General features: G+C 40.4%; 3 protein-coding genes, 1 long non-coding RNA gene and 1 pseudogene across 8 annotated transcripts; 2 read left to right on the top strand and 3 right to left on the bottom strand.

The window, feature by feature from the left end:
- Positions 1 to 66: 66 nt before the first annotated feature.
- LOC124195739 (serine/threonine-protein kinase Pak-like) lies at positions 67 to 3728 on the top strand. Of its 4 annotated transcripts, none has more exons than XM_046590297.1 (11): positions 67 to 155; positions 413 to 484; positions 571 to 769; positions 1199 to 1364; positions 1504 to 1790; positions 1866 to 2062; positions 2125 to 2311; positions 2376 to 2568; positions 2641 to 2837; positions 2911 to 3048; positions 3121 to 3728. In XM_046590297.1, exons 2-11 carry the CDS (start codon positions 429 to 431, stop codon positions 3202 to 3204), a joined length of 1704 nt encoding a protein of 567 aa, XP_046446253.1. In that variant the 5' UTR covers positions 67 to 155; positions 413 to 428; the 3' UTR covers positions 3205 to 3728. The 4 variants fall into 4 exon arrangements, with proteins under 4 accessions (XP_046446253.1, XP_046446251.1, XP_046446252.1 ...); XM_046590295.1 differs by having other exon boundaries at positions 70 to 155; positions 1432 to 1790; XM_046590296.1 differs by having other exon boundaries at positions 122 to 290; positions 1432 to 1790.
- A 2964-nt stretch (positions 3729 to 6692) lies between these two features.
- On the bottom strand, positions 6693 to 8078 carry LOC124196154 (annotated as a pseudogene).
- A 114-nt stretch (positions 8079 to 8192) lies between these two features.
- LOC124195734 lies at positions 8193 to 8784 on the bottom strand. The gene is made up of 3 exons (XR_006875380.1): positions 8666 to 8784; positions 8473 to 8572; positions 8193 to 8247 (listed from the first exon to the last, which is right to left on the bottom strand). It is a non-coding gene; the product is annotated as an uncharacterized LOC124195734 (long non-coding RNA).
- A 68-nt stretch (positions 8785 to 8852) lies between these two features.
- On the top strand, positions 8853 to 10656 carry LOC124195729 (28S ribosomal protein S35, mitochondrial-like). 2 transcript variants are annotated; one of them, XM_046590285.1, is made up of 6 exons: positions 8853 to 9007; positions 9081 to 9390; positions 9452 to 9591; positions 9659 to 9817; positions 9915 to 10080; positions 10169 to 10656. In XM_046590285.1, the coding sequence occupies exons 2-6, from the start codon at positions 9198 to 9200 to the stop codon at positions 10189 to 10191; spliced, it is 681 nt and encodes a 226-aa protein (XP_046446241.1). In that variant the 5' UTR covers positions 8853 to 9007; positions 9081 to 9197; the 3' UTR covers positions 10192 to 10656. The 2 variants fall into 2 exon arrangements, with proteins under 2 accessions (XP_046446241.1, XP_046446242.1); XM_046590286.1 differs by having other exon boundaries at positions 8854 to 9011.
- A 2732-nt stretch (positions 10657 to 13388) lies between these two features.
- Positions 13389 to 26883, bottom strand: LOC124195714 (helicase domino-like). The gene is made up of 36 exons (XM_046590262.1): positions 26670 to 26883; positions 26086 to 26372; positions 25822 to 26027; positions 25566 to 25751; positions 25363 to 25503; positions 25166 to 25300; positions 24699 to 24968; positions 24332 to 24581; positions 24061 to 24272; positions 23741 to 23918; positions 23541 to 23678; positions 23295 to 23469; positions 23044 to 23230; positions 22846 to 22982; positions 22583 to 22769; positions 21910 to 22516; positions 21518 to 21705; positions 20939 to 21291; positions 20669 to 20871; positions 20437 to 20606; positions 20048 to 20244; positions 19866 to 19980; positions 19428 to 19802; positions 19111 to 19356; positions 17782 to 17817; positions 17441 to 17612; positions 16980 to 17364; positions 16837 to 16921; positions 16614 to 16762; positions 16064 to 16532; positions 15372 to 15987; positions 14987 to 15291; positions 14762 to 14896; positions 14549 to 14695; positions 14132 to 14482; positions 13389 to 14064 (listed from the first exon to the last, which is right to left on the bottom strand). Exons 2-36 carry the CDS (start codon positions 26369 to 26371, stop codon positions 13585 to 13587), a joined length of 8472 nt encoding a protein of 2823 aa, XP_046446218.1. The 5' UTR covers position 26372; positions 26670 to 26883; the 3' UTR covers positions 13389 to 13584.
- Positions 26884 to 26937: the final 54 nt, after the last annotated feature.

Genomic DNA, 26937 nt, shown 5'->3' with positions numbered 1-26937 from the left:
TATGGATTACATGTGTCTATCGGGATGGGCTCAAATAGCACTATCGAGTGAAAATATCGATTTAAGTCTATATCGATACTGCTCCACAAGCGACGAAAAAGAAAAAAAAAAATTACAGACCAGACTGTCAGAGTAATTTGTTCTGTCTGTGGGTGGTATGTGTGTTTCTCCTTACGATTTTCTTGTTTTCGATTCATTTGCAAAGTTACGGTTTGTTCTGAAAATAGATAAGAAGGATATCTGAAACCTGAAAGCTTCTAGTTTTGCTCACAAGTGAAACAAATTGCCAGGTTTTCTCAGTTTTTCTTTTGATAGTATAGAGTTAGGCTCTCCACCCACTATATTTGTGTATTTTCGTCCAGTTTAAACAAACTGAAGTCTTATTTTTCGTCATTTTGTTTATCGTGAGAAGGTGAAAACTGGTGAAAATGGCAGATGAAGAGGATAAGCCACCTGCACCTCCTGTCAGACTGACTAGCAATCGGTGAGCAATAAAAAAAAAATGGGTTCTTTGCCAATCAACAGTACCCAACACCCTAAACCTTTTTTTGTATTGTTTTTTTTTTCAAGGAATGAAGCTGTTCCTGTTGTTCCTGTTGACCTTAGACCTTTACCAAAGGAACCTGAGTCAGAAAAGAAGAAAACTTTAAAAGTTAAGGTCCCTCAGAGAAAGAACAATGATAGATCAGATAAGCCCAACATTTCCTACCCAACAAATTTTGAACACACCGTTCATGTTGGTTTTGATGCAATCACTGGAGAATTCACGGTAAATTTCTTTCAAATGCTTGCATGAATAATTCTAAAATACTCTTGGGCGTTGCGAGTCATGGTTTAGGAATGCATGGCTTTATAGTTAAAATTATGACAAGTTTAGTTTTACGAACCAACATTATTTTACAACATTATTGATATTGAATTGAAAATGGCCAATTATGGTTGGAGAATGGCAGCCAAAAAGAAAAATAATTTTTTATTGTAGTGCTGCTGATTAAGTTCTCATTAGTGTGTGAATGTGTGTGCGTGTGTGTAGCCTTCAGATAATTGTATTAATGTAATTGTGTTTTCTTGAATGCAAGCAGCAATGTCAAGTAAGGAATGATAAAGCTAAGTCTGCTTGTTGAAGAATGAGTAGTTACTATTTTATGTCACATGCATCACATTAAATGTTATATTTTGACAAATTTGCCATACATAGGGAATGCCACAAGCTTGGGCCCAATTACTTCAAACATCCAATATCAGCAAACAGGAACAAAAGAAAAATCCTCAAGCTGTACTTGATGTGCTCAAATGGTACGACATTTCTTCCCAAGTAGGAAATGAAACCAAGTATATGGAAACGCATACGCAGAAAAGCACGGGTAAGATCCATAATATAAAATGCCTTATTTATGTTCTTGCTTTAGCAAAATTTTGTTGTCCTTCAAGTGGATGGTTTGGGCCCTTATTCAAGACCTACATATCAACAAACTGACAGTTCTTGTCCTAAAATTTCCTTAGTGGTCAATAGCCCAAGTCATCATAGCCATTCGTCCTCACAACATAGCTTGGCTACTCCCCTTCACCTTACAAGTTTTGGGCGACAAGGATCCGGCTCAGGCTCGGTATCTACTCCTGAAACAGAATCGAGCCAAGCTACTGACACCATCGGCAGTCTTGAGCGAGATGACGATAAAGGCAGTGAACATCTCGCAGACCTTGCCAACAATCAGGAAAATGAACGAGACGGTGAGGACAAAGCGCCTCCTCCGCCAGTGGCTGTTCGTCCAGAACGAACGAAATCGATTGTAAATTGATTTTTACAAGTTAAGCTTTTTTTTTCTTTTGTCAGTAATAATCCCCTTCGTTTTCTTCGCTAATAGTATACGAAACCTATCGAGGAACATAAGGTGCCTATTACCAACGGTGCCTATGCGCTGGACGGTAATAAAAATGCTCCAACGCCGAATGCGCGAAAGAAAAAAATGTCAGACGAGGAGATTCTAGAAAAATTGAGACTAATTGTGAGCGTTGGCGATCCCAATCGCAAATATACCAAAATGGAGAAAATTGGACAAGGGTAAGTTACATTCAAAAACTCAATCGTCTATGATGCAATGGTGGAAATTGTGTGTCCTTTAGAGCCTCGGGAACTGTATACACAGCAATAGAAACTTCAACGGGTCAAGAAGTAGCCATCAAACAAATGAATCTGTCACAGCAACCTAAGAAGGAATTGATTATTAATGAAATCTTGGTGATGCGAGAGAATAAACACCCTAACGTAGTTAATTACCTCGACTCGTACCTTGTTGGAGACGAACTCTGGGTAAGGCAGCCATTTTCAACATAAATGTTGATTTTCTAAAATTTATAATTCATTCGTATTTCAGGTCGTAATGGAATATCTTCCTGGGGGCTCCTTGACTGATGTTGTAACCGAAACTTGCATGGACGAAGGTCAAATAGCCGCAGTGTGCCGGGAAGTTTTACAAGCCTTAGAATTCCTTCACTACAACCACGTTATCCACCGAGACATCAAGTCGGATAACATTCTTCTCGGATTAGATGGATCCGTCAAACTCAGTAGGAGATTTTCTACATATAGTCTCATCTAACGTATTTTCTAACTTTGCCCTTCTTTTATTCCATTTTTAGCTGACTTTGGGTTCTGTGCCCAAATCAGTCCTGAACAGTCCAAAAGAACCACGATGGTCGGTACTCCTTATTGGATGGCACCCGAAGTAGTAACTCGTAAGCAGTACGGCCCTAAAGTTGATTTGTGGTCGTTGGGTATTATGGCAATAGAAATGATTGACGGTGAACCTCCGTACCTAAACGAAAATCCTTTGAGAGTATGAATCACATTTCTCAGAATTTGTTTATGCCGAACTGGGTTTGATGCAAAGCATTCGTATTTTTATCTAGGCTCTTTACCTGATTGCCACAAATGGCAAACCCGACATCAAAGACAAGGATAAATTGTCTGCCGTTTTTCAAGACTTTTTAGATCGCTGTTTAGAAGTCGATGTTGATAAGCGAGCTTCTTCTTCCGAAATGTTGAAGGTAATTTCCGATTCAAAATATTCTAATAGAAAATTATATTTATTTCTTGTTGTATTGTGATTCGTCTTTCAGCATCCATTCTTGAAACTCGCCCGTCCGTTGGCCAGTCTTTACCCGCTAATCGTAGCTGCCAAAGAAGCGGCCAAAGGGCATTAAATTTCCGCCCTCGGCCCTTTTGTGCTACGTGTAGTGTTTAGTGATGTTCGTTACTTGAATAATGGTGAAAATAATATTGTTCCGTTCTTCCTTACGATTAAAAGAAAGCAAGAGGCAAACAGCTAACAAAGAACAACTGTACTTACGTGCTGCTAATGCCCATCGAAGATTTCACAGATGAAAATGATTTATATTGGACTTTGTTTCTGTTTTATTGAAACGACGTTGATTGAAGTGTATTAACTTCTGGTCAAAAGATAGGGAAATTTTCATTGTGGCCTACTGCTTTCATAATTTTTAAAATCCACAAACGGCATTTTAAAATCCTTTCCCCGTCTCGTCGTCTCTGTTTTGCTGGAGCTTCAGAGTTCCGCACACAATTCTCCCCCTAAGCGCGTGTGCGTGTTTGTTGACATAACGATTTTGGAAAACTTGGAAATGCAATCGCGCATCTATTGACATTATCACATTCTTCAAGTTTTCCTTTTTATGCATTGTAACTTAAATAAACATTTAACCATTCATTCAGTTTATTTGTACAGTCAAATTCTAGCGAGCAAATATGAGTCTTTTTAGATTTCTCATCACACTTGACTTGAGAATGCTTGAGATTTTGAAAATAAAACAGCGATTAAGCTATTGATTTTTTATTTGTATTATTATCTCCGAAGGATTTATTACAGAGCATTATGCAACCCCTACGACGGAAAAACGCCTGAAAAAACGAGAGCTAAATGAATCCAACACCCGTAATTTTATTTGATGACATGTTGCTTTCTAAACCTCGATAATAACAGCGTCATTATTTTTTTGGCGCAGACATTCTTTTTGATCTAGCAGTTGTCAATGGAATCACTCCTATAGTATACGGTATACGGTGGTGGCTTTTTGGTGAAGACGAGCTGTAAATTTGGAGGGGAGAATATTACGTGAGTATCAAAGTTATTTGCCTCCGTTTGTTAGTTCTTTCTTTCAACTGTCAACAAGCTAGAGCAGACATTGTTTTCATGTAAACGTTTATTTTTTCTGACGCTAGACGGCTTATTAGCCTTTGATCATTTTCCACTCAGTTTAGTTACGTTTACTTTGCACATCTCTGGAGAAATTTCTCGCTGCTACTACAAAGAAATTTTGGGTGATAGCTGTCAGTTTCTCTTTCAGCAACAAAGCTCACTTGTTAGATTTGTAATAATGTGGGTTTTTTTTCTACTTCCGGTTTTCTCATTTCTGCCAGTAGTTTAGTAAATATTCATCTGACACACAAAAGAACCACATATTCGTGATCCTCGTCAAATTTTTTGTAAAGTTCATGTTCTTTTTTGTACGTACGCGTACTTCCGGTTTCGAGAATTATCCTGAACTATAGTTCAGGAAAAATCTCGATTTTGATCAAATTCTGGATTTCGTTTAAATTACACCTAATCGACCCCAAATTTCACGGAGATCACGAATATTTGGTTTATTTTGTCGGGAGCTCAATGGTTAAGGCGCTATCGCTTACTTCCGGTATACTTCCGGAATATTTGCACAAAACTAGCAAGTGAGCTTTGTTTTCTGGACAGTTCTCAGGATTGATTGCTAGGTTTTATCAAACAAATATGGACTTTTCAAGTTTTTTGAGTATCTTAAGACCATCTGCAAATACTCATGCAGTTTTGAGACGTATCAAATAGATGGCGTGTTGATTGTGTCAATGGAATGGCTGGCGGTTTGTTGTCAAAAGTTAAGCTATCCTTTCTTCGAAAATTACCAATGAATTCATTGGTAAATTCGAGTGATTTCGTCTCTAACTTGTCGGTGATGTGTTCTATTCCGTGTATATGTTGGATAATCTTAATGTTTCCCATCAACTTTCAGGAGGAAACGTGAAAGGGTCGTGGCCGTCGTGCAGCCTACCGTCAACTATTTGTTCAAAATCATTGTATTCTACTGAATGTGCCATCGAAATGCTACAGGTAATAACCAACACAAGCTTTATCCATTTCATGTATTGCTGAAACATATATTCTTCTCGTCTTTTATTAGGAGTCATAATTGTATTGGACTTGCTAGATCACCAACCCCAGCATAGACCAATCTCTCATTTCATCTTCTTGAGAGAAGATTGGATAACTGATCTGTGGTTTCATGTGTAAGTTCACTTATCATGTCACTGAACTTTTTTTTCCATTGCAGTCTAACATGTATTTAAAGTATAGATCTCTACTTACGTCTATGGTCTATCTGATGTTTAAGAGGCGCTTTTGAGTGTTTACTGATAATTGTTTATTCTTTTAGATCATAGACGTCAAGCACATTGATGACACAAATTATAAACAAGCTGACTTATTTTTCTTTTTTTATTTACAGGTTCTAAACTCCAGCTTTCTAAATTTGCATGGGAGACTTTATGAGAAGTCATGTCCTTTCAAGAAAGTCAACAAGGTCCCTTGTTTACTAACCTGTTGGCTGCTACCTTTGAATCTCCCTTTTTACTTTCTTAAGCTGACATCTTTACTTGAGGTATTGCTTTCTGTCGCTACAATCTTGTTTGAATATTATTGCCATCCAAATAAATGTTCATTCTGCTTACAGGGTAATCCTTCGCTACTTGTCATGGGCTTCATCCACTGGTGAAAACAACGAGAGAATGCTGCAATCCAAGACTGATAGATTGTTTAATCCGTTAATCGTTAGATTAAATTGCAAGTGCATATCTGGGCTCCCTTCTTTTCTGTGGCCCCGTTTCCCTAACTAACCACTAACCAACGCCCGCCGGTGGTCACTCACCCGCTGTGAAACCAGGAGGAGGGGAGGGCTCTGGTCGAACGGGGACTTGGAAGGCGCATGATCCGATGAAAACTTTTGGAGGGTCATGAGTCTAACCCGGAAGCCTAGTATGACTACATCTCCCCAGTAAAACTTGCCTCGTACTTCTCTCTTCTTCTCGGTCCAGATAAATATCTCTGGGGGCCGTAGACATATCCTATAACAGCATGTGCGAGTTAAACAAAGCAACCCACTACCCAATGAAACAAAAAGCCATGTTTTATTTTTTGCGGAAATCTGCATCAGTCAAGTTACACATTTTTCTAATTCAACAACTCGCGTAGAATTTTGCATCTAGTCTATTAGTGCAAATCGCGATTCCATGTGTTTGGTAGTTAAGAAAATGGGTTGTTTATAAAACAAACAATGGGGTGTTCTGAGTAGCCAAAAAAACTCACCATTGTTTGTTTTTTAAACAACCATCTTCTTAACTACTCAAACACATAGGATCGCTATTTGCACCAGTAGACTAGATGCAAAATTCGACGGAAGTTGTTGAGTTTGAAAAATTTGTAACTTGACTGACGCAGATTTCCGCAAAACTAAACCATCGCTTTTTGTCTCATTGCCGCAGCGGTGGTGGCGGGTTGCGTTTAAACTCGTACAGAAGAAAAATGTCTTGAACCGGACGCTCTGTTTATTGAATTTTTTGTACATTTCAAAAAAATAATAAAAACTAGTTTGATTTATTAAATTTTTTTATTTATTACCGACATAGGGTTTGACATTGGTTTATGTGGTTTAGGGTATACATTTGAGGGTTGGCAGGTGTAATGTATGTGGGGTCAGAAGAATTGGAAGGTATAAGTTTGTGGGGTTTGGAGATTAATTGGTAGGGATATGTTTGTAGGGTTATAAATTAACTGTTTTTTAACCAAACTTGAAATATCCCCCCTCCAACATCCTCCTCTTTCCTTTCCCAATCCCGAAAACATGTTTATTATTTATTTGACATAAACATCCCCATATTTCTTTTTTGTTCCTTCTTAACATATTAACGGTATACTACATAGACACAATGCCAATTTAGTAAAATAATAATCAGCTTCGGTAACACGACACCAGCACCAAGGAACGGCCAATTGAACTTGATGTAGAAAGATGTTTCACCAGCATAGGCTGCAACAACGTACCACAACGGACAGCAACTACGCGAACATACACGATAAACCTGTAACCGAAATGAAATGAATTAATCTTCACCATCAATGGAAACGCTGTCTGAAAAGACAAGACTGTTAGTGTGATGTGGGATTCACCAGCATAGGCTGCGTACTGTTCGATGACCTCCGGCATGTCTTGGGCTTTCTGTTTGTCCGGCATTCGTTGGAGCAGCTGCTCCACTGGTCGTTGCGACTGGCTCCCTTCCAACACGTATTTTTCCATGTCTGCTTCGCATTTATCATCCTCTCACGGCTCAGTTTTCTGTACGGCAAACAACAGAGACAAAAGAGGAAGTGTCGATTACTAGAATCCTACCAGCACGCAATTGTTGTTTGCTTAACAAAACATTAGGACGTACCCAAGACTCGCTGACGAGAACATTCAGCAGATACATAGCGTAATTGACGTTCTGCATTCTCAAAGGACACCGCTCAGAGACGATCGTCAGCACGTCAGTTTCTAGGTTGTAACGCTCTTTCACTAGTCGAAGCAGTTTATCCTTGGCGTGATTGTCCAATTTTAAAGAGCTCAATTTCACCTACATGAAGGAAGAAAAGAGTTACTTATAACAGGAAATGAAATGCTACTTGTTTTCTTCTTTTCAGACCTGGAGTGTTACTATTCTGGATCGGGCATCCCTCAATGAGGGGGAAGAATGGAGGTAATCACTAGTTGTGATTGTGATAGGTAAATGATTTTCAATCTTTTCGTTGGTATCCAACTCTTTCGGCCACTCTGTGCAGAACTCTATAAACAAATAATGTGTAAAGCTTTATGAATATATCTATTATACTGAAGGGTTCTCACTTTTTGATGCTTGGCACTGTCTCTCAATAGCGGGTGGTGTCAAGTGAAGAAAGTTGGATCTTCATCAATTTACCGGGTGGTGTTGCCCCTGGAACAAGCAGACAATTGTAAAGTTTATTGAAATAATTACTTCAGCTGTTCATGTTTCTTCATTTGACGAAACACACAGCAGTCCAGGTAGCAAGAGGAACACCCTTTACCAGCTGGCTGCATCAAATCCATGTGTACATTGGGCAGCAACAACGAAGCTCAGACTTTGCCAGACTGTTTATCACTAAAAAAAACTTAATTAGGCCTACTATCAAGGACACAGAATCTCAAACAAAAATAATAGAAGCTTAAGATAACTACACAATCCTTTCGAATTTGCAAAGGATCCTAGAGCTAGCAAGCTTTTCCAAGGTAAACAACTTAAGTTCTACAACAGGCAAGTTAAGACATAGTCATCAAGGAACTAAGTCTCACAGTTAGAAAGTTGAACATATTTACCTGATTTGTTCTGAAGTTTTTCTTACAAAACGTACAGCCAGTACAGGAAAAAGAGACGACATCTTGGCAAAATGTACAGATGCTCAGGCCACATGATCAGCTGAAATTTCCAAGTAGATATTATAGACACAAGTAGAATTCACACACAAATAATTAAGATTCAGTCACATCTAACAATCCAAACAGGAAATACCATTTTTATGAAGAAAAATGCCAGGAAGGAAAATACGCCGTACGGATTATCTAACCATACGCTTTCAATCAGTGCTCGAAAAAAAATGGCGGCGGTCTTGCGTAACGAAGACTTATCGTTCCATATCAGTAGTTTTAAATGTGAATCATAGATGGCGATGAAACTAGTATTTTAGTCTGCTAAAAAAGAGTCCAATAAAATGTCTGCCATTGCCAACCTACACGTGTTTTCCGTAATTTTCAGCAGTTTGTGTCAATTAGACCCATTTCTAATTATCCCACATTTCCCAAAAATGAAGAAATTCAAAAAGTGGATAGTAACTTTCATCTTTTCAAACTGGCAGTTAGTATCATTAGATTATTTACTCGTGAATGGCATGTGACACTGTAGCCGGCTTTCTGTTACAATTTATTAGGAGATGACAAATTCCGTTCGCTGGATCTGAGTCCCAACAAGTCGTTGAATACTGTTTGATATCATACGGACGTAAAGTATACGGAGAGCAGCAGTTCATCCTCCACGTTCCAACAAAATGCCAACTGATCAAGACTTGCCCTTGGTTTGGCCAGTTGCCAGATCTTTCCATCCAGGTAGTGTCCCGCTGCCCTTGCATCAGGAATGGCTTGTTCTGGTGGCAACACCACCCGGTAAATTTGCCAATGCAGAGTTGATGAAGATCCCCAACTTTCTTCACTTGACACCACCCGCTAGCCAAGCATCGAAAAGTGAGAACCCCTTCAGTATAATAGATATATTCATAAAGCTTTAAACATTATTTGTTTATAGAGTTCTGCTCAGAGTGGCTGAAAGAGTTGGATACCAACGAAAAGATTGAAAATCATTTACCCATCACAATCACAACTAGTGATTACCTCCATTCTTCCCCCTCATTGAGAGATGCCCGATCCAGAATAGTAACATTCCAGGTCTGAAAAGAAGAAGAAAAGAGCATTTAATTTCCTGTTATAAGTAACTCTTTTCTTCCTCATGTAGGTGAAATCGAGCTCTTTGAAATCGTACAATCACGCCAAGGATAAACTGCTTCGACTAGTGAAAGAGCGTTACACGATCGTCTCTGAGCAGTGTCCTTTGAGAATGCAGAACTTCAATTACGCCATGTATCTGCTGAATGTTTTCGTCAGCGAGTCTTGGGTACGTCCTAATGTTTTGTTAAGCAAACAACAATTGTGTGATGGTAGGAGTTTAGTAATCGACACTTCCTCTTTTGTCTCTGTTGTTTGCCGTACAGAAAACTGAGCCGTGGGAGGATGAGAAATGCGAAGCAGACATGGAAAAATATGTGTGGGAAGGGAGCCAGTCGCAACCACCAGTGGAGCAGCTGCTCCAACGAATGCCGGACAAAGAGAAAGCCCAAGACATGCCGGATGTCATCGAACAGTACGCAGCCTATGCTGGTGAATACCACATCACACTAACAGTCATGTCATTTCAGACAGCGTTTCCATTGATGGTGAAGGTTAATTCATTTTTTTTCGGTTACAGGTTTATCGTGTATGTTCGCGTAGTTGCTGTCCGCTGTGGTACGTTGTTGCAGCCTATGCTGGTTATAGATCTTTCTGCATCAAATTCAATTGGCCGTTTGGTGCTGGTGTCGTGTTACCGAAGTTGTATTATTATTTTACTAAATTGGCATTGTGTCAATGTAGTTTACCGTTAATATGTTAAGAAGGAACAAAAAAGAAATATGGGGATGTTTATGTCAAACAAATAATAAACATGTTTTCGGGATTGGGAAAGGAAAGAGGAGGATGTTGGAGGGGGGATATTTCAAGTTTGGTTAAAAACAGTTAATTTATAACCCTACAAACATATCCCTACCAGTTAATCTCCAAACCCCACAAACTTATACCTTCTAATTCTTCTGACCCCACAAACATTACACCTACCAACCCTCAAATGTATACCCTAAACCACATAAACCAATGTCAAACCCTATGTCTGTAATAAATAAAAAAACTTAATACGTCAAACTAGTTTTTATTATTTTTTTTTGAAATGTACAAAAAATTCAATAAACAGAGCGTCCGGTTCAAGACATATTTCTTCTGTACGAGTTTAAACGCAACCCGCCACCACCGCTGCGGCAATGAGACAAAAAGCGATGGTATAGTTTTGCGGAAATCTGCGTCAGTCAAGTTACAAATTTTTTAAACTCAACATCTTCTGTCGAATTTTGCATCTAGTCTACTGGTGCAAATAGCGATCCTGTGTGTTTGGTAGTTAAGAAGATGGTTGTTTAAAAATCAAACAATGGTGAGTTTTTTTGGCTACCCAGAACACCCCTTTGTTTGTTTTTTAAACAACCATTTTCTTAACTACCAAACACATGGAATCGCGATTCGCACTAATAGACTAGATGCAAAATTCTACGTTAGTTGTTGAATTAGAAAAATTTGTAACTTGACTGATGCAGATTTCCGCAAAAAATAAACCATGGCTTTTTGTTTCATTGGGTAGTGGGTTGCTTTGTTTTAACTCGCACATGCAATTGTAGGTTTTGTCTACGGCCCCCAGAGATAGTATCTGGACCGAGAAGAAGAGAGAAGTACGAGGCAAGTTTTACTGGGGAGATGTAGTCATACTAGGCTTCCGGGTTAGACTCATGATCCTCCAAAAGTTTTCATCGGATCATGCGCCTTCCAAGTCCCCGTTCGACCAGAGCCCTCCCCTCCTCCTGGTTTCACAGCGGGTGAGTGACCACCGGCGGGCGTTGGTTAGTGGTTAGTTAGGGAAACGGGGCCACAGAAAAGAAGGGAGCCCAGAAATGCACTTGTAATTGAATCTAACTACACAATTTATCAGTCTTGGATTACAGCATTCTCTCGTCGGTTTTCACCAGTGGATGAAGTCCATGACAAGTAGCGAAGGATTACCCTGTAAGCAGAATGAACATTTATTTGGATGACAATAATATTCAAACAAGATTGTAGCGACAGAAAGCAATACCTCAAATAAAGATGCCCCGCTTAAGAAAGTAAAAAGGGAGATTCAAGGGTAGCAGCCAACAGGTTAGTAAACAGGGACCTTGTTGACTTTCTTGAAAGGACATGACTTATCATTAAGTCTGCCATGCAAATTTAGAAAGCTGGAGTTTAGAACCTGTAAATAAAAAAAGAAAAATAAGTCAGCTTGTTTATAATTTGTGTCATCAATGTGCTTGATGTCTATGATCTAAAAGAATAAACAATTATCAGTAAACACTCAAAAGCGCCTCTTAAACATCAGATAGACCATAGACGTAAGTAGAGATCTATACTTTAAATACATGTTAGACTGCAATGGAAAAAAGTTCAGTGACATGATAAGTGAACTTACACATGAAACCACAGATCAGTTATCCAATCTTCTCTCGAGAAGATGAAATGAGAGATTGGTCTATGCTGGGGTTGGTGATCTAGCAAGTCCAATACAATTATGACTCCTAATAAAAGACGAGAAGAATATATGTTTCAGCAATACATGAAATGGATAAAGCTTGTGTTGGTTATTACCTGTAGCATTTCGATGGCACATTCAGTAGAATACAATGATTTTGAACAAATAGTTGACGGTAGGCTGCACGACGGCCACGACCCTTTCACGTTTCCTCCTGAAAGTTGATGGGAAACATTAAGATTATCCAACATATACACGGAATAGAACACATCACCGACAAGTTAGAGACGAAATCACTCGAATTTACCAATGAATTCATTGGTAATTTTCGAAGAAAGGATAGCTTAACTTTTGACAACAAACCGCCAGCCATTCCATTGACACAATCAACACGCCATCTATTTGATACGTCTCAAAACTGCATGAGTATTTGCAGATGGTCTTAAGATACTCAAAAAACTTGAAAAGTCCATATTTGTTTGATAAAACCTAGCAATCAATCCTGAGAACTGTCCAGAAAACAAAGCTCACTTGCTAGTTTTGTGCAAATATTCCGGAAGTATACCGGAAGTAAGCGATAGCGCCTTAACCATTGAGCTCCCGACAAAATAAACCAAATATTCGTGATCTCCGTGAAATTTGGGGTCGATTAGGTGTAATTTAAACGAAATCGAGAATTTGATCAAAATTGAGATTTTTCCTGAACTATAGTTCAGGATAATTCTCGAAACCGGAAGTACGCGTACGTACAAAAAAGAACATGAACTTTACCACAAATTTGACGAGGATCACGAATATGTGGTTCTTTTGTGTGTCAGATGAATATTTACTAAACTACTGGCAGAAATGAGAAAACCGGAAGTAGAAAAAAACCCACATTATTACAAATCTAACAAGTGAGCTTTGTTGCTGAAAGAGAAACTGACAGCTTTCACCCAAAATTTCTTTGTAGTAGCAGCGAGAAATTTCTCCAGAGATGTGCAAAGTAAACGTAACTAAACTGAGTGGAAAATGATCAAAGGCTAATAAGCCGTCTAGCGTCAGAAAAAATAAACGTTTACATGAAAACAATGTCTGCTCTAGCTTGTTGACAGTTGAAAGAAAGAACTAACAAACGAAGGCAAATAACTTTGATACTCACGTAATATTCTCGCCTACAAATTTACATCTCGTCACGAATCGACACTCTTGCGTCTTCGCCACCTGGTGTGACACACGACTAATTTGAAAGATGAAAATGATCGAAAAAGTATCTAGCTTTAGAAAAAGGAAACGTTTTTAAAAGTAATACTTTTTTGCGACTCGCAAGCAGGTACGCGCAAATGGATTTGGATGCAATATCATTTATTGACGACAAAACGCATGTAATGGGCACGAAATACAGTAAACAATCATGATTTAGTCTACAGGGCCAATTTCATAGTGAAATTAAATCACAAACTGTGTGTTTGTTTTAAAAAAGGTGATAAAAAAATGAAAGTGAATAAAATGGTTCAATGACGAGTGAAACAAACATTTTTTGTTCAAGAACTGTTGGGATCGGCAGCCGGCAGAGTTTCCAAATCAGACACCAAAGTAGTTGCTGTTGCTCCCACTGCAGTCGCCGCAGCAGCCACAACTGTTGGCTGTGGAACTATGGTAGCTGTTGTCGTACTAGGAGTAGTGATAGTGGTAGCCGGCGTTGTAGCTGTTATAGGGGCAGCGACAACAGAAGTAACGGTCATAGTGCTAAATGTCGTCCCAGTAGTTAGTATTCTGGTTTGCCCACTAGCGTTAGGTCCGGCACGAACTGCTAACGACACAGGCTGGCCACTCTGTAATGCGGCAGACACCTGAGAGAGCAGTGCTTTTTGTTGAGCGTCAGTTCCCCCGGCTACTTTCCATGTTCCAGCGGCCAGAGCTGACGCTAGACTAGGAGCCATGGTGCCACCTGTAGCGGAGGCACTCAAAGTTGCAACCCGCGTTGTTCCACCAGCCGACCCAGGCTGACCAGTTGTCACAACCTGAGAAATAACAAATTTAAGTTTAGAATGTTAAGGTTCCACGTCGCGACTGTGACATTACAGTTACCTGAATGGTCTGTTTCAAGCCTTGCTGTGTGACGGGAATGACTCTGGCTTGAACAGTTTGACCTTGTTGGTTCTTCGTAAACATGCCAGTTCCGCCAACGCCTGCACCCGAGCTCGGTGAAGACACCAACACTTGAGCGTTACCCGCTGTTACTTGTCGGATGACTTGTTGCAATTGCTGCATAGTAACTGTAGTGCTCATGGCTCCTGGCTTGGAAACTGCAGTCGCACCTCCGGCTGTGGCTCCTCCCGCAGCGGTATTGGCACCAACAGGCTGCACCAATTGGACTGTTCCCACTGCTGTCGCCAATTGCTGACCAGGCACGCCTTTTACAGTTCCTAACGTGACGGTCTGTGGATTGTAGAATAAATTAGACTAAAAGTACGATTCGCTCGCTTAATAGAATTTTATCTATACCTGTGCAAGTTGGGACGTCTTTGTTGGTTGCTGTTGCTGAGTTTTACGTTGGTGGAGGAGTTGATGTTGTATGGTGAATTGTCTTAGCTGTTGTTGAGTTGCAGTGCCTGCTTTCACACCGGCTGCTGTCAAACCCTTTACCTGCATCTAGAGTACACAGAAGCGTACATTTTAAATAAATGGCTGAAACGAAATCATTTAAACTTTTAATACCTGAGGTAGCCCAACACTAATGGCAGACACGGGAATAGTGACACTAGGCGCACCGCCTATGCTGCCCGGTGTTGATACTGTTTTAACCAATGTTGCGACTTGAGGCTGACCGCCAGCTGCTGGAGCTGTTTGAACCTTTTAATTAAAAAAAAAAAAAAAAAAAAAAAAAAAAAATTACACGTCTACATCTTGTTGTAATTTATTCTATTCGAATTGAATATTTACCTGGAGACCTGCTTGTGCGAGGAACTGAGCGGTTGTAATTCCGGTTGAATTTGCACCCGTTCCAATCTGCACCGTTTGTTGTTGTCCTAGATTAGATTGAAGACCCGACGACCCGGCATTGGCGGCAGCTGCAGCTGCCGCTTTTTGCTGTTGTTGCTGCTGAATCTGTTGTTGCCGTTTGAGCAAAGCAGCCATTTCGGAGTCAGTCACGATGGCTCTAGCGACGGTTCCTCCCTTTCCTAGCAAAGCAGCAGTAGTCGCATTGCCTTTAAGCAGTTGTGTTCTCGCTCCAGCTTGTGGTTGGCCTGAATAACATAAAACAAAAATAGGATTAACGACAAAAGAAAACAATGATCAAATCAAATGGAAAATGGTAGAGACTCACCGGCAATCTGTACGGTGTTCAGAGAGCTTAAAGCGGAAGCTGTTCCAGCCAAACTAGTTGAAACGGTCCCGACCAATGGGACTTTCTGTCCCGTTGTTGTCACTCCGGTCGCAGTGAGCTGTGAAGAGGCACCTCCTGCAGCCCCTGTACCACCGACCGTAACCAACTGAAGCTTCTTTAACTGCTGATCCTGAAGTCGCTGTTGTTGCTGTTTAACCAATGCCTGTTGCCGTAAATACTGTATTTGCGTCGGTGTGAGAGTCTTGGTTGTTCCTGTTGCCGGCGAGACCACAGTAGTCCCACCGGTCTGAACGACTGTCACTGAAGCTCCTTTGTTGACACCTGCCGCAGTAGTAGTGACGGTGTTCAATACTCCTGCCCCCGAAACAGCTATACCGGCGGATGCTAGCATGTGAGCCGCCGCTTGTACAGCTGCCAAGTTTCCAACAGTGACCACAGTTTGTCCAGCAGCCGGGCTTCCAGAAACAATTGTGCCTGCTTGCTGTTGGGTACGCACTGGACTGGCTCCAGCAACAACTTCTTGTACGGTTAAAGTACCTAATGGACGTTGAGTACGTATACCGGTCGCACTTTGAAGTACAACTTGTTGTTGAACCTGTAGGGTACAAACCAACCAAAATAGATGTTTTTATCACATTAAAAATGTAATAAAAATAGAAAAAATAAACTACCGCTGATCCCTGAATGTTGGCGCCACCCGACCCTTGCAACAGAAGTGTGTGTTGTGTGTTGGTCGATGAAGCAGAAGAAATTGTGTTCATGACTACAGTAGAGCCCATCTGAGTCGAAGCAGTGGCAGCACCAGCCATAGGATTGGCTGCCAACGTCGACGGAGAGGCAGTGGACGTAACACGGACAGTAGTTGCGGGACTGCTGGGCGCCCCAGGAGTTCCGCTTACAGCGGGAGATGCTGAGGACGCTAAGTTGGCCAATCTCTGCTGCTGTTGTTGCACCTGAACTTGTTCAGCCATTGCAACGGCTGCTTTCTGCTTCTGAGCGATTCTCTCAGCACGGACAGCGGCAACTTGAACAGGATTTAAAGGTGTGTCGTAAGCGATGCCAGCTTCTAGGAGAACTTGCGCGTGCTTTGCATTGGTCGCGCTTCGGTTTGCCGATGCACCGCTACCAGTCAACATTGATCTTTTTCGGAAGGAATGAATTAACAAATGTAAATTATACAAAATCAAACCAAGAATGTAAAGTAGCTCAAATTAAAAAAACCTATTAGTAGGAGCTTTCTTGTGGAAAATACTCTTCAGCGTTTCAAATTTCTGATGCCAAACGGTGGTAAATGTGGTATTATTGTCGCTGGTAACCAGCTGGGACGTTCGCATTTGCCTATTTCCAGTTTTAGTAGGAATGGGAGGTTGCTAAATATTAAAAAAAAAAATATATCATATCATAATTTAAATCTCAACAACGAAATGACATTTTTCGCACGTACCAAAGATTTCGTTTTCTTAATTTTCTTAGGGCTCGTGTCAATGGCTGCCTTGCCCTCTTCTCTGGGCAGAATCACGTGGATATACCTGAATGGAAAGAAACCTGATAAACACTTTTCTAGTGAAAGGATTTAAAGCGACAAACCTGTTCCGGCATTGCTTGGGTGAGCGGTATGAACGTGAATACGAGTTTACCATATCAGCCACTAGGTCCCAATTAGGGGTGTGAGCCGGCGTCAGAATCACTAGATTCAATGGTAATTCTAGCAAGTTCTGGACAGCCTGCAACAGAATCCAATCCTCATGAACGAGCCATTCCGGAGTATTCTCATTTTCCTCGATCGGACGAATTGGTAATGCTGGCGTTTTAAGAGTCAAGTTGGGAAGTGGAATAGGAGGCCTGACGATGCCTCGGAATTTTTGTAGCTTAAGATCTCGTCGCAGCTTGGCCAAAGCAGGCGACGGTCGATCGAACAGTGAACGAGGAGCGTACACGGTTTCCTCTTTACGAACCTTGGCTGGTCGCCGACCTGGGTTTCATAAGTAACACGCCATTTTTAGTTGAAAGGGATACTACGATTATTATGTTATGAAATTGTAATTCACCATCATCAGGTGGGGCTTGAACGGATTCTTTACGCGGCCGTTTCAGTTCCTTTCGTACGTAAACAGGAGGAAGAGACGCCTCGTCCATGATGCGAGTTTCGTACAGGTGTCCCAGTGTGTAGTCCATGTACACATCGCTGTCGTCTTGGGGAGGCGTTGGAGGGCACCAAATCTTTTGTACAAAACGCGACAGCAAATGATTATTTGTCGATGTCGGGCGCTTATTATCCCGAATGCAATTCTCATTCAAACCCACCCACAAGTACCCTCATATTTACTGAGCTACGCTTCTAAAAGTTTTTGTCAATTTTAACGATTGGGTTAAGGAAAGCGTTACTTACTGGCATTTCTTCTAGGCCGTCCATGGAAATCCACTTCTGTGAATCCAATTAGGGTTGCATTAGTTAATACATCTTCAAAATTAACTTTTGACTAATAGAAAATCTGCTGCCCGGCTTTTCCTACGTGTTTTATTATGGCTTTTAAGTGCCGGCTTTATTTCTTGAGCTCACGTCTCAGGTTTGGCATGGCAAAACTCTCAGTTTTGGTGTCTACTTTTCTTTTAGTCGTTTGAATACTTTTACGTAGGAGAAATGGAAGAGAGAGAACACAAAAAAAGGTTTCCAAGTGCCAGTGCCATTCCAACGAAATAAAGCTCGCACTTGAAGCAAGAAATTTCTTTTTAGGAATCAGGAAATGGACGTTTTTTTTTTTAAATGAAAGAAAGGGGGCCCAAGGTTAAAAACAGGTCTCTTTGTCTTTGCATAAGTGTGCAAGACACCAAAACGAGGTCACACAATGCAAAACCAGCTGGTAGAGTGAGTCTCAAGAAATAAAGATTCAAAAACACATGGGAAGGTTACATTTTATTTCCAGACAGAAGACAGAAACAAAACGAGCTCGTTTTAGATTTAAAATGAATGATATCAACGGTGTTCGGTGTGAATGAGATGGGTTGGTAAGTTAGAGAAAAAAAAGTCGCAATTCACTCAAGTCTTGAAGATGGCAAGTAAAAAAAAAAAAAATAGATATATCACAAAGCACCCTTTATCGACTGCCATTCAAGGAGGCGGAAGCTGATTTTAACTAACTACATCCAAGTCGGGGTCGATGTCCAATTCAGTTGAAAGCCCACGTTTAGCCTTTTTACTAGGTACGCTGTTTTCTGGTTCGCAACCGTTTGAGAAAACATCATTAGAAGGTACGGGACTGCACCCGTCTTTGACTTTGTTTGAAGTTGTTTTGGGGCTAGGGATACCCTTAACACCAGGCAGCAAAGGTTTTACATCCAGTGTCCACAAGTTGATATTAACTGTCCCACGCGACCTAGTTCTTGGACTTAGAGCCTTAATGTTGTTAGAAACGGACGAGGCGTCATCTGAAACATCGGGCGTAGTCGACTCGCTCCTCAATGAGACTCGAGTTCGTTTACGTTTCGTCTGCTCTGGCGTTACGCAAAGCTGGCTATCATCAGTCTCGGTAATCGTTGAGTCTGCCGGTAAATCAACAACTTCTACCTTTGTTGGTGTTTCTACGACTTCCTCGCTTCCTTTTACATGATTCCTTCTCTTGCCACGCGTGGGCCCACTGACACGGGGTGATTCCGATGGAGTACCAACTGAGCGATTTAAATTAGACTTAGACCTGGGTCTACCAGGCTTTTTCTTAACCTGATTGACAGAGTCCTGATGAGCGTAAGTGAGTAATCCGCCGTCGTTCTCCAATGACACACCGCCGATCGAGTCGTTCAGTCTCCCTCGTTCATCGTCATTCCCAGATAACGTCGCCAATCGTTTGAGTTCCCAGGCTCTCTTTTGTTCTTCAATCTGAGCTTCGGCGGCACGCAGTTGTTCAGCACTCCAACATTCCTCGCTGCTCTCCATATACTTCAAGGCGTAGCGTTCTACGGGTGTCAACTATTGAATACAAGAAACTAAGAGTTAAAACATTTCCCTTCAAACAAAAACAAACTGAAGTATTTGTTTACCTGTTCTTCAAGTTGCTGAAGTTCAACTTCAGCCTTGTTAATTTCAGCATCAACTATATTGTTTTCGCCATCCTCAGATGCTAACGGAGCCGACTCGTCGAATTCAGCCATTTCGGCAGCGGCCTCTGCTCGAACGATCCGCGCGGCAGCAACGTCCGTTTCGTCTTCCGCTGCAGCTAAAGCCGATTCTAGGATGCCAAGGGCAGCTTTGTTAGGAGCCACGGGACCAACACCGTCAGGAGAATGGTTTCCACAGCTTGTGGCAGATGCTGACGAATCTATTTGTTCGCCTTTCGGGCGATCAAGTACTTCCGCCATTCTTTTCGAAGCATCTGCTTCATTAGCGTCAACTTCAAATAGGTCATGAATAGTTTGCTATTGAAATCAAAATTTAAATTAAATCAGCTTCAACAGTACAACAATTAAACAATTAAAAACCTTTTTGAACGTTGCTGCTGTGAAATTACCACCCTCAATAGCTATATCACCGAGAAGTCGTTTTTGATTTGCCTTCTTCAAAATGTTTTCCTCGACTGTGCGCTCACTGATCAATCTGGAATAATGGAACAAAAGACTGTAAATATAAAGTGGATACGGCTATATGGAATTTATGTACTCGCCTGTAAATGTGCACGTCTCTTGTTTGTCCAATCCGGTGGCAACGATCTTGAGCTTGAGCATCCATTGTAGGATTCCAATCCGAATCATAAAATATGACCGTATCTGCTCCCGTCAGGTTGACTCCAACACCACCCGATCGAGTGGATAAGATAAAACAAAATATTCTTCGATCGGCGTTGAATCTCTCCATCAATACCTGAAAAGCATAAATTATAATTTACATTAATAATGAAGCATTGATACACTTGTTAAATAGAAAGAAAGGTTTTGATATTATTCTGGAAGGTACATTTGATGACGTACTTATTTGATTGAAAATTACCAATTAGTACGTGCAAACATTAACTTAGCATCAAAAATCAAAATTTCAAATTGTAGGCGTATTTACCTGTCGTTGATCGACACGGGTAGTACCATCCAACCTCAGGTATATGTGTCCATGGTGATTTAGGAACGACTCTAGAACGTCCAGCATTCGTGTCATTTGTGTGAAAATCAAAACACGATGCTTTCCCACCTTTAACTGCCTTAGAAGATTATCCAATGTTTGTAGTTTTCCTAAACAAGAAAAAGGATGCTATAGTAGTGCCGTTACTAAAATATTAAATAATAAAACATACCACAATCATATTGAATGAGGCGAGGATCTGGAAACTGTGTCATCATTGCAGACTGAATTGGATGCAAAATTGAAGTGAGTGGGGACAAATTTGATTTTAGATCGTAGTCCCTTTTTTGACAGCCCCACAAATTTGAAGGAGGAGGATGGGATGCATGAAACACAATTGGAGGCGCCGTCACTGCTGGAGTATACACCACGAATCTAAATTTGAAATATTTTCTGTCAAAACAACGTATCTTTTTCTTTTAGAAAATAATTATTGAATTACCTCTGTATAATATCTTTCAACTCATCGATATACTGCTCTGGAGTGTGCAATAGTTGTCTTATCGCATTCGTTTCAGACCACAGAGATTCGTACTTCCGTCGACCAACGAGCGGTTCAATCGCCCTCAAACACTGAAGATAAGATTCTCCTCGCCTTGACCACGGTAACTCTTCGGAAGATTTCTTGTCGTCTTCTCCGTAACCTACTGAGGATCGTGAAGGTGATGTAGTTGTTACGGCAATTATCACGTCAGATCCCCAGATCGGGCTTGCTTCGCACTTGATTTTATTCAGTTTGGCAAGGAATGTCAAACGTTCCCGTCTTTCTTGGCGTTTCTTTTCATCAACGGGGTTCTGTTAAAGCGATATTTTAAATTTAGTACAATTTCTGCAGAATTAAGTTGTGTAGCATGAAACAAGTTGACCAACTAAAAATTGCTGGAAAAAATTTTTCAATTACTAATTAATATGCTTTCTCTTGTCAGAATGCCAACATATAATTATATAAATTGGACACTCTAAAGATGAGAAAGAGCAAGACGATGCAAAAAAAAGGAAAAAAAAATTGTTATGCTCTTACGTTTTTAAAAAGAGAGCGATCATAATTCCATTTGCTGCTTCTCTTAGTTCCAGTAGGATGTTCAGGACCATTGTGAGAAGTGCGTGGTTGAGAGGAGACAGGTGGTGGAGAAGGAGCATTTGAATTAACGTTCACTACACTTGACGAACTGGAAACAGCAATTAGGTTCCGAAGATTGGTACGGAGTCCTAACAGTCAGAAAATAAAAAATCATTAGAAAATAGAAACGGGATGTGTGCTAAGTTTAAACTCGATTTCAAATTTCAAAATGAAACCGAGAGTTATACTCGCAATTGTTTCTATAGCGCTCAAATCCATCGTGAACGATGAAGTGGATCAATACACGACTACTTAAGAGCGCAAATTTCAAAAAATTATTTCCAGAGACTTACCAGCATTCGTGGAGCTGTCGTTTTGGTTGGCTGCTACATTCAGCAACTGCTGGGCGACAGAAGATGACAAATTCAATCTTCCATCTCCAGACACAACAAGTTTCTCATTGACGCTTTCTTTAAGAGGAACTTCTGATGGAGATGCTGAAGCAGCAGGAACGGAAACTGCATTCATAGTTCCACTTTGCTGTGCCAGATGAAGTTGTAAAGCTGGGCGCGTGAGAGCCCCACTTGTGGCAGCTGCCGCAGCGTTTGACGACAGCAAAGGTGCAGGGGCCCCGAGACGAGGTTGCTGTGGTGATGCGAGTCCTCCAGCATTCCCAAGTATCGAGTTGGTTCCTGGCCTAGAAACAACCCCAACTGCAGGCGACGGCCTTGTCACTGTGATACCTCTTCCAGCCCCGGGACCTTGCTGCGGTTGCCTATTGGTTGTAACGTGCAACCGCAACTTTCCTCGAGGACAAAGAGGGGGGAGGGGTGGAGCTCTATCGATCTCTTCAATCAGCTTAGCGGGAACTTGAAACTTTCTGATCCTATGAGCAGTATAGGCTGTCATTGTGAACTCCAAATCAAGAAGCATAAGATTCAATGTGTGGAGATTTATGTGCTGTAACAAAAGATTATTGATTAATGTGGCTGTTCATCCAAATGCCTAAAAGTGTTTGGTTCCCACCTCAAAAGGGTTGTAATCAAGTAGTCCGTAAACAGGTGATGCCGTATAGTAAACAATAGATTCCATTTGAAAAGGAGACACAATAGGACGAGGTTCGAAAAGATTCGGATGATTGCATACTTTGCGTAACTGCATTAGGACATTGATGACACTTAGCAAATTACCCGTCGATAGCGTTTCTTTTGTTCTGTTAAAGACGATCAGAATTTTAAATACAAACAAATTTTTGTTGATTGAATTTTGAACAACGAACTGCTGCTTACTTGGCTTTGGACATGAAATCGTCGTACAAGTATCGCTGCCTTTTTGACAATCGACACATAACAACGTGCTCATACTTTTGCGGCATTTGTTTCTCAACCTCACTTTTAAGTCGGCGGAGAATGAACGGTCTTAGAACCTAACAGAAAACATAAAATTATAAAAACAATGTAAACAATTAAGTTTTTTTAAAAGAATACCTTGTGTAATCTACGAATGATTGATTCATTGTACTCTGCGTTGCCTTCAATCATACCAGAGACAGGGTTCGAAAACCATTCCCGAAAATCTCGGTGGGACCCAAATATGTCGGGCATGAGAAAATGCATAAGGGACCAAAGTTCCATCAGGTTATTCTGTAGAGGAGTGCCAGTAAGCAACAGCCGACTAGGAGGGGATCAGAGAAGTTCTTAATACGTTGTAAAATAGCTGAAAGTTTCCGTAGTATTACCGTTGGGATTGAAAATTCAAAAGCAGTTGCCATCGCTGTGACTTGAAGTTCTTAATATTCTGCGCTTCATCAAGTATGAAGTACCTCCATCGTTTCCGACGGAAAGCTTGGTGGTCCTGTATCACTAACTTGTACGACGTAATGCAGACGTGAAAAGCATTTGGTTTTGTCCAGCCTAATTTTGGAAAAAAGCCACGTTAAGTATTTGTTTGTCTTTCTGACAGCTAAAATGCCGTTAAAACCTACCCATTCGTTTTTGCCGTCGATCTTTTTGACTTCCATAGTAAGTTAAGATTTTGAACGAAGGACACCATTTTTTGAACTCCATTTCCCAATTGAGCATAACTGAAGTTGGTACAACTACGAGATGTGGTCCCCAAATTCCTACGAAAGATTTGTTTACTTAAGCAATCATTATAACAATAACAACAACAAAAATAAAATACCTTTTTCACATGCCAGCCAAGCTAAAAGACCTATCGTTTGAATAGTTTTGCCTAAACCCATTTCATCGGCTAATATGCCGTTAAGTTTTCTTTCATACATGGCAGCCATCCAATCGAGGCCAATATGTTGGTATTCTCTCAAGGAGTGTTTGAGCAAGAATGGCACTTTGGCTATCACCTAAAAAGTAGAAACAAATAAAAAAATTCTGTTAAGTTTAAGTAATACTAAGGATAGACGTGGAATTTTGGGATAGAGGTTAAAATAAACAGTCATACGAGCAAACAGATAATTTCAGCATAAAATTAGTAGATACTCGTACCTTTGTTGATTCTAATGTATTTCCCTTAGGCTGAAAGCTCTCGGCAAGGGCGGCAGCATCAGATAACTTAGAGGTGGCAACGTCTTGGCCGCCAATTGAGTCATCCAAGAGAGATTCAATCCCGAGGCTTTCTTTTACGTTATGATCAACTTCCATGTTGTCCTTCGAATCATCTTCAAACTCTATTTCGGAGTCTGATGCACTTGACAAACCTGGCATTTTTTAAATAATAAATTTTAAAAAACCTTGAATCAGCATTCACATTAAGTACCTTCAGAGTCACCAAGGTCTTCTGTTTTGTCTTCCTCCTCCATTTCTTCATTATCAAGAGAATCTAAATTAGGACTTCCACTGTACTTTGCAAGAAGCTTTTCAATTGGCATGTCTTTTTCGGCCTCCAGTTCTAACAACTCGTCAGCTCTGGACTCCACTTCCTCTTTTTCAGCTTGATCAATCGTTTCTTCGTCATCTTCTTCACTATCATCAGAGTTTATTTCAAACTCATCGTCAGAGAGTTTTTCCTGATAACAAAAATAGATAAATGTAAATGCTGTAATAAATTCCAATGACCAAATTTGAACGTTTTGATAACTATGATGTTTTAAATAGTAAGATTCACACAAGTTACTAATATCTACCTCGTCAGCTTTGTCGACATCGGCATCAGGTTTACCCAAATTTTCGAAGTACTCTGGTGGAAGGTCATCAAGCAGATCTTCAAGGGGAATTTCGGATTCTCGCTTAAGCGCATCGATCTCTTCCTTCTCCCTGTCTTTATTTTTTGCAGCATCACCAGAATCAAGCGTTTCTTCTTGTGCTATGGTTTCTTCATCATCTGTCGACGTAGCGTCATCAGGATCAAATTCATCGTCAGATTCACGCAGCTTTTCAACCATGTTGTTGGCACTCTAGAATACAAACGAATAAGGATGAAATAATTTTCTAAACTGTAAACAGAAATTTAACTTCTACAGAACCCCTCAGACAAATGCCTCGATTCGTCAACATAATAAAGAATACTCTCAACATCTGACTCGTCATCAAAATCATCATAAGGAAAGTGAAGGTTGACGTATTTACATCTAGGTTCCTTAGCCTAGTTTACCTCAGTTGTTGGCTTTAGACCTTCGGTCAACAAAGACGAGTACTTTTCGGTTTCATTAACAATAAAATTAAGATGCTGATCCAAGACTCGCTTTCGCTTTTCTTCTAATCGAATCTGTTGCTTGTACTCGACCAACTAAATGAAATAATGAGTTATTAAGAAATATTCGAAATACACATAATGGAAAACAATGTTACCTTCTCGACATTTGACCAGAATGTACGGATTTCTTTTGCGACAAAGGAAGCCACCTTTCTCAGTCTCTGTTCTTCTTCTTTTTCAGCTTTTGCGGCAGCAGCAGCCTTATCTTGGAAATGTTTCAGAACCATTCTACCGCACTGTAAGGTGTTAAATTTTAATGGAAATGAAACTTTACAATATGCTTTTCTTTTTTCTTTACCTTTCTTGCCGAATTTTTCTTCCATTTACGTTCCTGAGCAAAGTCTGCCGCGAGCCAAACCATTTCTTCTAAAAGGTAATCCCAATGTGATTTCGCTCGGGGTGGCTCTGCTACTTTCGGTAGCCGTTTTTCTGACCATAGTCCCTCTCGTTGAAGTTCTGCTATTCTTTGCACAACATGGGCCTCCTGAAAAAAATTCCATCAATGAATTGAATAAATACTTATATCCACAAACAACATAATAATGTTGACAAACCTGTTTAGCTTTTTCTACAATTTGTTCTGGAGTCATCACTGTGGTAGGTGGTCTTCCCACTTGAGGTGTGCTTGGTGCACGAAGAAATACAGGAAGACTTGCACCCACAATACTTTTAGATAGAGTAGCAGTTGGCTGGAGAGGCTTGGCTGGCGTGCTTGTCACAGTTGTAATTGTAGAAACCGGAAGTTTAATTCCCGGGGATTCTAAACAAACATCATTGTTTATTATATTTCAATACTCATCAGAGAATTTTATATTTACCGGATGTGATTGGTGTAATAAACAAAGGAGCATCTTCAACAATTGGAGATGGAACCTCGAGAGGCTGAGTCTTTACATATTCAAAATATGAGGGTGGAGGTTTTCTCTTCCAACCCAAGAAATCCATCATGTTGCCACCATTTTGAAGAAAAAACAATTCTGACAAGACTTCTTGGAATTTTTCCTTGGTCTGAAGCCCAACAGCAATGTGGTGATCCTTGACTCTTTTCCTAAGAGACTCCATTTTCTGATCTTCAAAACTGGTAGGCAAATCAACAGCAGGCATTCTGCATTGATTTAAATATGGCATAGTATATTTAGCAGGAAAAAAAAACCAAATGGCATGTTCTAGTTGTCAAATAAATGAATCATCATAAAACAGTTCTGATTAATGTGTAAGCTAATTAAAGTAGTTGTGTCAACTCTTTAGGGAGAAAAAAAAATGCGTCAAATTAAAGAAGACAAATTTTTTGAAGGGCAGAAAATTTTATTCATTCAACAAAACCACGCTTCCAATTACAAAAGATGCAACAATGCAACTTGATAGAAGCGACGGTTGAAGGAACTGTTTTTGGGCGACTTACCTCGTACTTTATCTGGAAAAATCTTGATTCAGGATAGCAATCCAATATGAAGAATTTGAACTATGAAATTTGAAATTAACGTAGTATGATCTCACTATTCCTTGTTTACAAGAGTCGACCGGCATTTTAGGCCAAATACATAAACCCCTGTACGAAGGAGCGGCCGATGCATCGATTGCCTAAGCCGCCATTGGGATATGCTTCAAGAAAGCGAAAATGCCAAGCGAACTGCCACGCCACTAGTGACAAAATTTCGAAGCTTTTTGTT

This window comes from Daphnia pulex, chromosome 6 (genome assembly GCF_021134715.1).
Source record: "Daphnia pulex isolate KAP4 chromosome 6, ASM2113471v1".
Lineage (NCBI taxonomy): Eukaryota > Metazoa > Arthropoda > Branchiopoda > Diplostraca > Daphniidae > Daphnia > Daphnia pulex.
Note: the sequence above shows the minus strand (reverse complement) of the source record. Positions and strands in the feature narration are given on the sequence as shown.

Coding starts and splice junctions, on each gene's coding strand:
- LOC124195729 (XM_046590285.1), top strand. CDS start 9,198: ATGCCAACTGATCAAGACTTGCCCTTGGTTTGGCCAGTTGCCAGATCT. Junction 9,391..9,451: donor CGCTAGCCAAGCATCGAAAA/GTGAGAACCCCT, acceptor ATTTGTTTATAG/AGTTCTGCTCAGAGTGGCTG. Junction 10,081..10,168: donor ACAGTACGCAGCCTATGCTG/GTGAATACCACA, acceptor TTTCGGTTACAG/GTTTATCGTGTATGTTCGCG.
- LOC124195714 (XM_046590262.1), bottom strand. CDS start 26,371: ATGCCTGCTGTTGATTTGCCTACCAGTTTTGAAGATCAGAAAATGGAG. Junction 22,983..23,043: donor TCATTCGTAGATTACACAAG/GTATTCTTTTAA, acceptor GTTTTCTGTTAG/GTTCTAAGACCGTTCATTCT. Junction 17,365..17,440: donor TCAAGCCCCACCTGATGATG/GTGAATTACAAT, acceptor TATGAAACCCAG/GTCGGCGACCAGCCAAGGTT.
- LOC124195739 (XM_046590295.1), top strand. CDS start 429: ATGGCAGATGAAGAGGATAAGCCACCTGCACCTCCTGTCAGACTGACT. Junction 485..570: donor GTCAGACTGACTAGCAATCG/GTGAGCAATAAA, acceptor TTTTTTTTCAAG/GAATGAAGCTGTTCCTGTTG. Junction 2,838..2,910: donor TAAACGAAAATCCTTTGAGA/GTATGAATCACA, acceptor ATTTTTATCTAG/GCTCTTTACCTGATTGCCAC.